Here is a 13,212-nt window from a genome sequence, read left to right as displayed (position 1 = left end):
GTTCCGCTCCCCCCCACCCCAGCTCCAACCTGGTAGCAGGTGTCGGGACGCTGGAAAGCGACTCGGTGGAGCAGGTGCTCGCCGACGGCGGCCGCCGCCACAGCGTGTCGCGCCGAGTAGCAACCGAAGACGGCGGCCGCCGCACCAGCCAGCGCGTGTGGAGGATAAACGGCCGGCACGGCCGTCGCGTTGATCCGTCCAGGGAAACAGTGAGCGAGGGCCAGGGCTCTCGTCTTAGCGAAGACAGAGAAAGAATCCGCGAGGAGAGCGACCGCCGCTGCCGGGTACCGACGGGAAGAGGAAGTGAAGACGTCGGCTTCTCCCGCGATGACTCGAGAAGGGTCAGCGAAGACCTGGACCACGGCCGCAGCGTCTCTGAGGGAAGAGTCAGGGGAGACGGCAGCCACCGTCTCGGCAACTCTTGGGAGAGACTGAGGGGAGGCCTCAGCAACGACGCGAGCTTCAGTGAAGTCGGAAGCCACCCGACTAGTGACTCCTCGGGATCTATCAGAGACGACAGCGGCCTCCGCCTCAGCGGGACTTGGGAGGAAGTCCGGGAGGTCCGGGGCCCCCGAGCCACCGACTCGGGTGAGAGGGACAGTGACGACCTCCGCCGCCGCCTCAGTGGCTCTTGGGAGGGCGCGAGTGTGGATGGCGGCCGCAGTCTCAGCAGTTCCTGGGAAGGGGTGAGTGAAGACCGCGGCTACTTGGCCAGCGACTCCTCCGCGGTGAGCGTCAGCGAAGACGCCAGCCGCCGCCGCTTCTGGGAGAGGGAAAGTGAGGACGAAGGTTCCCGCTGCCGGGCCTCCTGGGGGAGGACGACGGAGGACGGCGGCCCTGGGCCTAGTGACAACGAGGTAGACAGCCGCTGCTGCAGTGGCTCGTGGGTGACAGCGAGTGAAGACCGCCGCAGTAGCGGGGGCCTGGACTCGACGCCCCCCCAGAGTCCGAGTCGCCGCACCATGCCCGGGGTGTCCGATTCAGGCCCGTCCACCACCTCCACGGAGACTGCGACCCCGTGTGAGTCGGATCGCTTCGCTGGCCCTTGTCTCTCTGCCACACTCCACTTTTCTCACTCCAGCCCTTTCTTGGCATTTCCCTTTCTCACCTGTCACTCATCTCTTTTCCCTTAATTGACCTATTTACAGTGGGTCCCAAAGCTCATCTGGTCATCTGGCCCCTCTCCTTCCTCATTTCAGCTTTCCTTACTCTCTTTTTTTGGCGCCTATCTGCGCCCATTCCTGAGACTTCGTTCCTAGATGATAGCAACTCTTGTTAAAATTTATGGACCCTTTTAAGTTCTTGGAGTCTCTGCGGCATTTGACTCTGTGTAAATAGTATTTGTTTGTTGTTTAGTCGCTAAGTCATGTCAGACTCTTTGCGACCCCGTGGACTGTAGCCTGCCAGGCTCCTCTGCCCATGGGATTTCCCAGGTAAGAACTCTGGAGTTGGTAGCCATTTCCCTTCTCCAGGGGATCTTCCCGAAGCAGGTTATTGAACTCGCGTCTCCTGCATTGGCCAGGCGGATTCCATGGAAGCCCTAGAGATATTAGACTCACCTAATTTTTTTCCTTCCACTTTCCTGACTCTCCCTGTATGTCTAGCTAGCTAGCTATCCACCCATCCATCCTTCCATCCTGACTTTTCTTCTATCCTCTCCTTAAATGTTGCTTTTTGAATTTTTCTTGGATAGAGCTTTTTTCCTTGTTATGTACTATGACTTCAACCCTATTGAGGACCTCTGAATCTGTTATTCATTCAGTCATCCAGTAAATATTTATTGAGTGTCTACTATGTGCTTTTTCTTAAGGATATGTGAGCAAGGAAGACAAACACATTCCTTCCTCCTACTGGGGGAAGATAAATACTGAGCAAGTAATTACTAGTGTGATGAATGTTACGAGGAAGAGTAGAGGGCCCCTGGCTCCAGTGTGGGGTGAGGTTGGGGATCAGAGAAAGCTGCCTACTACTGAGACACAGTTAACCCTGAGAGCTCAGCTCAAGACCTCTCCTTGGAGCTGCAGACTTCCCATGTACAGCTCCCATGTGGAGCTCTTCCTTGGGTGCCTCAAGATCAACACATTCAAAATATGATTTTATATCATTATGTCCTCTCTGTCCTTTAGTGTTGTTTGTCTCTGTTAGTGTATAGTGGCACTATACCACTTGTGTAACTTAGTCACACACCTTGGAGTTGTCCTGTTACTTTTCCCTTATTTCACACACCAAATCCCTCCAAGTTCATTTCATCCTGTTTGTGTAATATATGTTGAATCTGTTTCCTTTTCTGTTCTTACTGCCATTCTCTTAGTTGAGGGTCTCAACCTCTCTGGTGAAGACTCCTGTAGATATCTTCCCACATGGTCTCCTTGAGTCTCTACTCTTGCCCTTTTGCTCCCCAGTCCATTAATTCCCCTTACTGCAGCCAGCGTTACACATCTGATCATTCTTATTCCTCTACTTAAAATCCTTTAATGATTCCCCGCTATCTGTTCAAGTCCAACAAGTTCCAGCACAGCCTGCCTCTTGTCTAATTCTAGCCTCTTTTCCTTTCAACCTTATGCTTCCACAGTAGGGTGAGTATTTTTATAGTTTCTTGAACTGTCCAGGATGCCTTTCCCTGCATGCATTTCACCTGGCAAAGTCCTGCTAACCCTTGAAGATTCATCTCAGGTGTTAACCTCTTCTAGGAACCCTTTTCTGCTCTCCTTCCCTCCTACCCTAGCTGAGTTAGAAGTCTTTTGCTTCCATAAGTTCTTAGGAATATTTCTGTTGTTGCTCTTACTACATTGTTTTGTAATTTGTATTTGTATATCTCTGTGAGTTCCTTGAGGATAGAGACAATGTCTTTTTAATCTTTTTATACTTATGATAGATACCAGATTAATGTTGAGTGGATGAATGAATAAACTGGAATGGCATGTGGTGAGAAAAAAGGTTGTGAAATTAGATGGAGGCAAGTTATGGGAGGGCTTCCCAGGTGGTGCTAGTGGTAAAGAACCTACCTGCCAATGCAGGAGACATAATGAGACACGGGTTGGATCCCTGAGACACAGGAAGATCCCCTGCAGGAGAGCATGAAAACCTGCTCCAGTATTCTTGCCTGGATAATCCCATGGACAGAGGAGCTTGGAGGGCTACAGCCATAGAGTCACAAAGTCAGACACAACTGAAGCAATTTAGCACTCTGTAAGTTATGGGAGGGCATAGACCGTCATACTGAGAGTCTCTAGATGAGCCTTGGATAACCAGAAGCAGTTTGGAGTGTGGAGGCATGAAGTGATCAAGATAGCGTCCATGCGTCCTTGGATTAGAGTGGTCCTGTATAAAATGGATTAAAATGGGTAGAATGTCACTTGTAGATCTTGCAGTACTTGTTTAAAGGAGAATAATGGAGATTTCGCTGGTGATCCAGTGGTTAAGGCTCTGCACTTTCACTGCAGGGGGCGTGAATTCAGTCCCTGGTCAGGGAACTAATGCCCCGCTGCTCATCTGGAGAACCAAATACAAACCCTTATGCCAAAGTTAAAAAAAAAATAAATAAAGGAGAATAATGAAGGTCTGACCTAGGGGGATTAACATCATTAAACATTTACCAAGTAGTTTGTTTTTTTTGTGGGGTGGTTCCTTATTCCCTTGCCCGGATGCATATATCTCAATTGTTCTTCAGAGACTTGCTCCACTGTTGCCTCCTCTTCCTTCTTTATTTCACCTGTACTGTTAGGATGTTACTGTCAGGTTTTTTATTGTGTCGAATATTTATTTATCCCAGTAGTTTTAAAACCGTCTGTGGAAAGAAAATGTCTAAAATCCATGTCTGTTCATTGTATTATCATAGTGCCTGGCATATGGTAGATGCTCAGAAAGGATTTTTGAGTAAAATGCATAGCATTTTGTTAACAGTTTGGTATAAGAAATGATTTCAGCTGTCAACTGATTTGAACTATTTACTTCCTTCTCCAACTACTGTCTGTTCATGCTTAGATACTTTTGGTGCTTCTGGTTCACAATGCACGTTAAGATATTTCATGAAACAGTAGGGCTGACAATGCAGTCTTGATGTTTGGAACATAAAATTATAAAATATGTCACTTCGTGTATGAAGTAAAAGTTGTGACTTGCCATCCCTTTCTTAGTGTAGGATATATGAGAAAGATATGAAAAACATTGATAAGATGTATCTGCCCCTGTGAGATAAGGTTCTGGTTAACTCTTTTCCACTGGAGAAGAGGCTTTTGTTACAGAGAATAGCTGGGCAGGTTTCCAGATGGTCACCTCTCTCCTGTCTCTACCAAAGACATGAAGCGAGTTTTTTTTGTTTGTTTTTCACAGTAATAACCTGGTGGAGTTTTGAAGGTAAAATCTTTGAAAATGAGGGGGCCTCGTAAGACTATGGCCCTGAGGAGTTTCTCACTCTTAGGCTAGTACATACCCAGTCCCCAGCAGTTTGTCAAAATTATCACTTGAGTGCTTCAGGAAGTTTGTGGTTCCAGTGGCTTCTGCTCCAGATGAGCTGAACTTGACCACGTTTTTCTTGACCTTTCTCTTCAAATTTAGGGTGGCTGTTTGCCCTGAGACCTGACTTCTGATAAGTCTAAGAAAAGTTGTTGATTTTCAGTTTGTTCAGCTTTTTTCCTGTATGAATGTAGGTGATGACTTCTGTGCTCTTTACATATTAGAGCCGAAAGTGAAGTCTGATTAAGATGTTGTTCATGAGTATCTTTGTAGTAAATTATTTGGAAAGCCAAAGTGATTTTGTACTTTCAGTTCAATTGTTGCTTTAGTCTTTTTTTTATCTTAAATTTATTTTTTAACTGGAGGATAATTGCTTTACAATGTTGTGATGGTTTCTGCTGAACAACGATGCGAATGAGTCAGACTTCTATTTTTGTATATACCCCTACCTCTTAAACCTCCCTCCCCGCTCCAGGTCGGCACAAAACTCCAGGCTGGGTTCCCTGTGTTATATAGCAGCTTTCCACTAGTTACCTACTCTGTGCATGATAGATTACATATATCAATGCTTTAGTCTCTTTTTAGGTTTGCAGTATATTTTAAGCAATTTGGTTTTTCAGTAGGTGCCAGGAAGAAAGTGCATTTTGGTAGCATACACGATGCAGTACGTGCCGGAGATGTAAAGCAACTTTCAGAAATCGTACGACGTGGTGCCAGCATTAACGAAGTTGATGTTCTCCATAAATTTACCCCTTTACATTGGGCAGCACACTCTGGCAGTTTGGAGGTAAGAAACTATAAATTATTAAACTGGGTACGTTTGGAGCTGTTGGCGGCTTTGTAAATTTAGCATCCAGGACTGAGGCCTTATGCTGGGCACCACAAATGTTTTTCTTTTTTTAAATTTTATTGAAGCATAGTTGATTTATAGTGTTAATTTCTGCTGCTTAGCAGAGTGATTCAGTTACACATATATATACAAATATTTTTCTTTTCAATTCACTGTAACATTTGGGTGTTCTTTTTAGCTTTGTAATAAATTGTATCCTAAAACTTACTGGCATAAAATAAGCATTTATTCATGCTTAGGAGTGAAGCAGGAATTTGGATGTTAGGGACACCTTTTCTCTGCTCTGTGATGTTGGGGGCTCCAGCGAGAGGATTTAAAAGCTAGGGCTGGAATCTTCCGAAGGCTTGATCACACAGACATCTGGTAGTAGAGGCTGGCTGTGGAGCCTGGCCATCTGGATTCCTGTCCACGCAGACCTTTTTGTGAGGTCACCACATGTGGACTAGGTTGTGATTCCTTTCAGTGTGGTGGCTGGATTCCAAAAGCAGCATAGAGGGTGGCTTGCAGAGGATAACATAATGCATACGTAGGTCCATCAAATCCTGATATTTTTGCCGTAATTGCTTCAGATTTTTGGAAAAGAAATGGAATATCACAGATGCATTGGAAGTCCCTGAGTGCCCCTCCCAGGTGTCATTTCTCTTCTTCCAGCTCCAGAGATAACTGTTGCTCTGAATTTGGTGTTTATTATTACCATCTATGTTTTATGCTATTATTACATATGATTAGATCATGGTTTTAAATGACGTTTTATATTTAAATGACATCATATTATTTGGACCATTCTGCAGCTTACTTTTTTTTTGTTCAACAATGTATTTTTGACTTAATGATTTGGTTACATCTATGTACTCTGCTGCCGGTGCTGCTGCTAAATTGCGTCAGTCGTGTCCGACTCTGTGCGACCCCATAGACGGCAGCCCAGCAGGCTCCCCTGTCCCTGGGGTTCTCCAGGCAAGAATACTGGAGTGGGTTGCCATGTCCTTCTCCCTATATGTACTCTAGTTCATTTCTTTTTCTTTTTTTTTTTTCTTTTCTAGTTCATTTCTTTCAGCCATGTTGTAGTAGTCTATTCTTAGGTAAATATCAGAATTTATTCATTTTTTGATTGATGGATATTTCATTGGTTTTAGGTTTTCAATAGTACAAGCAGTGCTTAGTGAATATTTTAATGCATAAATTCCTTTTTTATTGATTTATTTTATCGAAGTTTAGGTGATTTGCAATGTATTCATTTCTGCTGTACAACAGTGATTCAGTTATGCAAGTCTATATACATTCTTTTCCATTATGGTTTATCACAGGATATTGCACATAGTCCCCAGGCTATACAGTAGGACCTTGTTGTTTATCCGTTCTAAATGTGATAGTCTGCATAGTTAGTCCCCAGCTCCCAGTCCTTCCCCCCACCCCGCCCCTCTTGGCAGCGGTAAGTCTGTTCTCTGTGTCTGAGCATCTGTGTCTGTTTCATGTGCTGTGTGCTTAGTCACTCAGTCGTGTCCGACTCTTTGTGACCCCGTGGACTATAGCCCACCGGGCTTCTCTGTCCATGGGGATTCTCCAGGCAAGAGTACTGGAGTGGGTTGCCATGCCCTCCTCCAGGGGATCTCCCCAACCTCGGGATTAAACCCAGGTCTCCCACATTGCAGGCGGATTCTATTTCATAGATAAGTTTATTTATATGCACAACATTTTATTTTTGGGCTGTGTACAAAGCCAACTGGAATTTTTCTCATGATTTTCATGATTGTGTGTGGGGAGCTTATTTTAACTATTACATTTCCCTATTTCCTGTAGGCTGCACTATGCATTTCTCTTTTTTCCCCTGCCAGCCACAGAGTGTGCTTTCTATGAATATGGAGTCTCTGTGTGATTTCCTGTTTGTTTGGACTTTTCTGCTTCTTGGAACCAAATCTGGTCCAAAGAATCTCTCTCCACCAGTTTGTGTGCCCCACTTGAACTGTGGAGATGTCTCCTTTGACCTTTTAGTGGCTCCCTCTCACCTGGGAGGAATGTGCCTGATGGTTGTTTCTGTGCCTGCAGCCCTGAGTGGGGATTTTCTCTGCTGTTTCCTCCCACATCCCTGATTGATCTACCCTTTGGCAGCTTTCCCGTCTGTTTTGTGGTTTCAGATGTCTCTTAGCTTCATCAATGGTGGGATTTTCCTGCCTTTTTTTAAAGAATGATTTTGAAGAGGAGAGGAAGTACTGATTTTAGTTTGCCAAATTAGTGGTTTTCTTTATGCCCTGCCAATGGACTTCTCCTATGTTACACTCTCTCTCCAGGCCATTTTTAGACTTCCTTGTCTTAATCGCTCCTGTATAATTATTCACAGAATTGTTTTCTCTCCAGAATTTGAATTCTGGTTTCTGCATACAGTGCTTATCAGCAGCTCATGCATACCTGACTGGCATCTCAAATTCAGTTGGTCTAAAACTAAACCATTATTCTTTTCACTCCCTTCCTTAGCTTTCCAGGCTAATGTCCTTTGCATCATTATTGAGTTGTCTCAGGGTTTTCCAGAAGCAAACTGCAGTATCAGCATTTGTCTGGATGAAGTGCTTCATGGTGCATATTAATGTAGTGAGGAGTGATCACGAAGTTTGTTGATTGTCTTCCATCTCTGACTCTCAGAATTGTCCTCTCCACCTTCACAGCCTTAGAGCTACTTGATTTCCTTCTTTCTTGGATCATCTACCCCTAGTTAAAACTGGCACACAAGATCACTGTTCTGAAACAAAAGCAGTAACCCTTCCTTAGAGAGAGTGAGTGTGCAAGTGTTAGTCACTCAGTCATGTCCGACTCTTTGACCCCGTGGACTGTAGCCTACCAGGGTCTTCTGTCCATGGAATTCTCCAGACAAGAACACTGGAGTGGGTTGCCATTTCCTTCTCCAGAAAACCTTCCTTAAGTCTGTGTAGTGACTCTATTCTCTGTAGGATAAAGTTTGAGCTGTTTAGTACGGTAGACTACCTCTCCAACCTCAACTCCTCTCAGACTTGTTTCATGCTCCAGTGCAGGTGACTGTCATTTCCCAAACTAGTCTACTGTTTCCTATTATCGTAGCCCATGTACGAGCTATTTCATTTGCCTGGTCTCACCTCTTCCCAGTTGAAATCCAGCTCAAGTAGCATCTACTTGGCAGAGCCTTCTGTGTTTCCCCCCTCAGTATCATCCAACTAGCAACTTTTCCCTCAAGTTTATACACATTTGAAAAATTCTATTTATCACATTAAATTGTATTCTCTGTTAGATTTTGAACTCTTTGAAGGTACCTTTTTTCCGTTTGAGTTTTATTTATCTTTTTTCCTTAGCATCTAGTATAGTGTCTGGCATCTTGGAGTCACATTGTGGATTTCCAGTAAATGTTTGTCATATTGCTGAGTTTGTTGAATTAAATTTATATTTTTAGTGTCTAGCACAGTGTATAGCGGTTGTTCAAGAAATGTTTGTTGAATTTTAATCAAATTGAATCTAAATAAAGAAGTTTTGGTGCATTTCTCTGTTGCCATTTAAGATCGTCTCCTACTTCTCTACTTTTTTTTTTCCCATTTATTTTTATTAGTTGGAGGCTAATTACTTTACACTACTTCTCTACTTTAGTGTTGCACTAATACCTTTACATTTTGTTATCCTTTTTGAGATTCCTTAAGACTTGTGGGACTTAACATTGGTAGTATAAAATGACAACTAAATTAATGACTGGTGAAAACTGTGCTTTATTAGACTTCATTTTTTGTCTTCTATCAGATGAAATCAGCTTTTCAGCCCCTGTAGTTCAGTTCAGCCCTCAGTCGTGTCTGACTCTCTGCGACCCCATGGACTGCAGCATGCCAGGCCTCCCTGTCCATCACCAACTCCCAGAGCTTACTCAAACTCATGTCCATTGAGTCAGTGATGCCATCCAACCAGCTCATCCCTCTGTCGTCCTCTTCTGCTCCCGCCTTCAGTCTTTTCCAGCATCAGGGTCTTTTCAAATGAATCAGCTCTTCACATCAGGTGGCCAAAATATTGAAGTTTCAGCTGCAGCATCAGTCCTTCCAATGAATATTCAGGACTGATTTCCTTTAGGATGGACTGGCTGGATCTCCTTGCAACCCAAGGAACTCTCAAGAGTCTTCTCCAACACCACAGTTTGAAAGCATCAGTTCTTCGGCACTCAGCTTTCTTTAAAAGGTCCAACTCTCACATCCATACATGACTACTGGAAAAACCATGGCCTTGACTAGATGGACCTTTGTAGGCAAAGTAATGTCTCTGCTTTTTAATACACTGTCTAGGTTGGTCATAGGTTTTCTTCCAAGGAGCCAAGTGTCTTTTAATTTCATGGCTGCAGTCACCATCTGCAGTGATTTTCCACTGTTTCTCCATCTACTTGCCATGAAGTTTTGGGACTGGATGCCATGATCTTAGTTTTCTGAATGCTGAGTTTTAAACAAGTTTTTTCACTCTCCTCAAGAGACTCTTTAGTTCTTCTTCACTTTCTGCCATAAAGTAAACTTTTATTTCAGATATATTTTGCACCTTCAGAATTTTCTTTTTTTAAAAAAAAATTCTCTCTCTTTTTCTATTTGATGAATCATTGTTGTCATCATGCTTTTAATTCATTAAACATAAATTCTTTAAAAAATAATTTCATTCTCTGAAGCTATTTATTATAGGTTTGAAGTCTAAGTTGAGCATCTGTATCCTCTCAGAGATAATTTCTATTGACCTCATTTTCCTGTGTGTATATTACACATTTTTGTTTTTTAATTAGGTTTTAAAATTATTTTTGCTCTTATTTCTATTCCCTTGGGAGACTGACCTAAGATAAGAAAATGTTGGTACGACTGATGTCATAGAATGTTTTACCTATGTTCTCTTCTAGCAGTTTTATGGTGTCAAACCTTATTTTTTTAAGTCTTTAAGTCGTTTTGAGTTTATTTTTGTGTATGGTGTGAGAGTGTGTTCTGACTTCATTGATTTAATGAGGCTGTCAAACTTTCAACATCCCTTGTTGAAGAGATTGCCTTTTCCTCATTGCACATTCTGGATGTTTAAGATTGTATATTGTAGCACCTCTGGATTCAGATCCTACTTCCTCTATCCCTCTTCCCTGGGGTGCTTGTTCTGTGTTTGTGTGTTGGTTTGCTTGGACTAATTTTGTGGAATCTTGTTTCCCTCACAGTGTGTGTCCACTGTTCATTTATTTTTTTAAATTCTTTTTATTTTTAAATATTTATTTATTTAGTTTGGCTGCCTGGCTTGAGGGATCTTAATAAGTAGTTTTCCAACTGGAGGTTGAATTTGTGCCCCTGCAGTGAAAGACCTGAATCCTAACCAGTGGATCACCAGGGAATTTCCCTCTTATTTTTATTTTTAAGTGTGGCTTCATAGGGGTCACCCCTGGGACAGCATAGCTTAGTGGTCAGCCAGTGAGTAATCAGAGGCTGTGCTTAAATACCTTGAGCCACTAAGGTGACCATCTTGCTAATGATTCTGTGTATGGCTTGGAGAATGTGTTCAAAGTCCAAGCGGTTTATAAGTCAGCTTGCCTTTTTTTTTTCCCCATGTGTTTTCAGGCCTTAGCCAGGAATGTCTAGCCAGCTTGGGACTTCTTCAATCTTTCCTGGGTATGAACAATGTTGTACATGTACCCAGCTTTTTAGACCAAAAAGGATAAATGGAATCTTGGCAAGACCCACTTAGGTTGTCTCATTTCTTGAATTTTTCTGTTAATTTTCTAGGAGGGTTTTAGTTTTGTGTTTGCCCCAACCAGTATCATGACTGGTTCTGATGTTGGCTTTCCTAGATTGTTGCCACTGAGGAGTAGATTTGTTTTTAAAATGTGCCTGGGCATGGACTTCTCAGTCTCTTTAGCAGGGCAGTGGAACTGTCTACCTGGGTAGAACTTCTGTGTCATGAAGCTGGGGCTAAGGATGCTTGTAGTCCCAGGCTAATATGTTACCACAGGCTCCTCCTGTTCTTAGAATCTGCAGATATTTCTTGATACATGCTTCTCATTTCGTTATATGCCTTGCAGAATCTTTAAATTTCTTTTTTTTGGCCATGACTGCTTGGCATGCATAATCTTAGTTCCCCAACTAGGGCTCAAACCCACGTCCACTGTGGTGGAAGTGCAGAGTCCTAACCACTGCCAAATGGTTGTTTTTGACAGTTTTGTCTGGCTTTGTCATTGCTTCTTGGGGAGGATTTACGAAGCTCCTCACTTAGTCATTTGTGAAGTCCTGCTGATTGGTCAGTTGATTATTGATAGAGATGCAAATATAGTCCAATGGAAAACAGTATTTTTATTAAATGGTGTTGGCACAACTGGAAAATCGTATGTAAGAAAGTGAACCTTAGTTCATATTTGGTACTATATATGAAAATGTACTGAAAACAGGTCATAAAGAAACGTGAAACTTAACCTTAATAAAACTTCTAGATGAAAACATAGGAAATTTTTGCAAATCATAAATATGACTAAGAACTTGTAGCCAGAATGTATGACACTCACAATTCAGTAGTAAGAAAATTAAAAAACCCAATTAAAAATGGGCAAATGGTTTCAATAGATACTTTCTCAAAGAGTATATATGACTGGTAATGAGCACATGAAAAAAGTGTTCAACATCATTAGCCAGTAGGAAAATGCTAATTAAAACCACAATTAGATGCCACTACACACCTATTAGAATGGCAAAACAAAAAGAAAAACATAACCCAGAAAAATGATAATAACAAATATGGACAAGGATATGGAACAACTAGAAGTCTCATACACTGCTGGTAGAAGTGTAAACTGATAGAGCTGCTTTGGAGAACAGTTTAGCAGTTTCTTGTAAAGTGAAACATACACTTATCTGTGTCCTAGCAGTCTCACTTGTACGTATTTACCCAGGATAGAGACCTTGTACATCAGTGTTTACAGTGGTTTTATTCTTCACTACCTATGCAGTGTTAGCATACAGTCATCTCCATAAATATTTGTTGAGTAAAAATGAATGTCTTACTGTGATTATTAGTGAGGTTGAGCACCCCCTTCATATTTTTTCAGCCATTAATCTCCATGGTAGACAGATGATACCTAAGTTACTGCCCTTTCCAAAAAATGATATATCATAATGACTGATGTGACAGTGTATCTGAATGATACAAGAAGGAAACTTCTTGAAGGTAGACGACAAAGTTGAAAATATATATAGACTGTAACACCGTATATGGCACAGACCTCTAGTAGTGTATTTGTTGAGACTTAAGTTAATTTTAAAAAATCTTAAGATTTATTTGGTTCCCTCCCTTTGTTTAATGTGCTACTTATTTTCTTTTGTTGTTCAGTCACTAACTCATGTCCAGTCACTAACTCATGTCACAACCCTTTGTGATCTCACGGACTGCAGCCAGCCAGGCTTTCCTGTCTTTCACTATCTCCTAGAGTTTGCTCATATTCATGTCCATTGAATTGGTGATGCCATCCAACCACCTCATCCTCTGTCATCCCCTTCTCCTGCCTTTGATCTTTCCCAGCATCAGGGTCTTTTCAAATGAGTCAGTTCTTCCATCAGGTGGCCAAAGTATTGGAGTTTGAGCTTCAGAATCAGTCCTTCCAATGAATATTCAGGACTGATTTCCTTTAGGATGGACTGGTTGGATCTTGCAGTCCAAGAGACTCTGAGGAGTCTTCTCCAACACCACAGTTTGAAAGCATCACTTCTTCTGCGCTCAGCTTTCTTTATAGTCCAACTCTCACATCCATACATGACTACTGGAAAAACCATAGCTTTGACTAGATGGGCCTTTGTTGGCAAAGTAATGTCTCTGCTTTTTAATATGCTGTATAGGTTGGTCATAACTTTTCTTCCAAGAAGCAAGTGTCTTTTAATATCGTGGCTACAGTCACCATCTGCAGTGATTTTGGAACC

General features: G+C 42.3%; 1 protein-coding gene across 3 annotated transcripts in view; it reads left to right on the top strand.

Annotated features, from left to right (window-relative positions):
* Nucleotides 1–505: 505 nt before the first annotated feature.
* The window catches only part of ANKRD42 (ankyrin repeat domain 42), a 76,586-nt gene continuing 63,879 nt past the window's right edge, over nucleotides 506–13,212 (top strand). For all 3 annotated transcript variants that reach the window (XM_020882503.2, XM_020882499.2, XM_020882504.2), the window contains exons 1-2: nucleotides 506–1,020; nucleotides 5,076–5,242. In XM_020882503.2, the coding sequence (XP_020738162.1) occupies nucleotides 963–1,020; nucleotides 5,076–5,242 (225 nt within the window). In that variant the 5' untranslated portion in view covers nucleotides 506–962. The remainder of the gene's footprint in view (nucleotides 1,021–5,075; nucleotides 5,243–13,212) is intronic.

Source organism: Odocoileus virginianus, chromosome 28 (genome assembly GCF_023699985.2).
Source record: "Odocoileus virginianus isolate 20LAN1187 ecotype Illinois chromosome 28, Ovbor_1.2, whole genome shotgun sequence".
NCBI classification, from domain to species: Eukaryota; Metazoa; Chordata; class Mammalia; order Artiodactyla; family Cervidae; genus Odocoileus; species Odocoileus virginianus.
The sequence above is the reverse complement of the archived record's forward strand: the minus strand, read 5'-3'. Positions and strand labels throughout refer to the sequence as shown.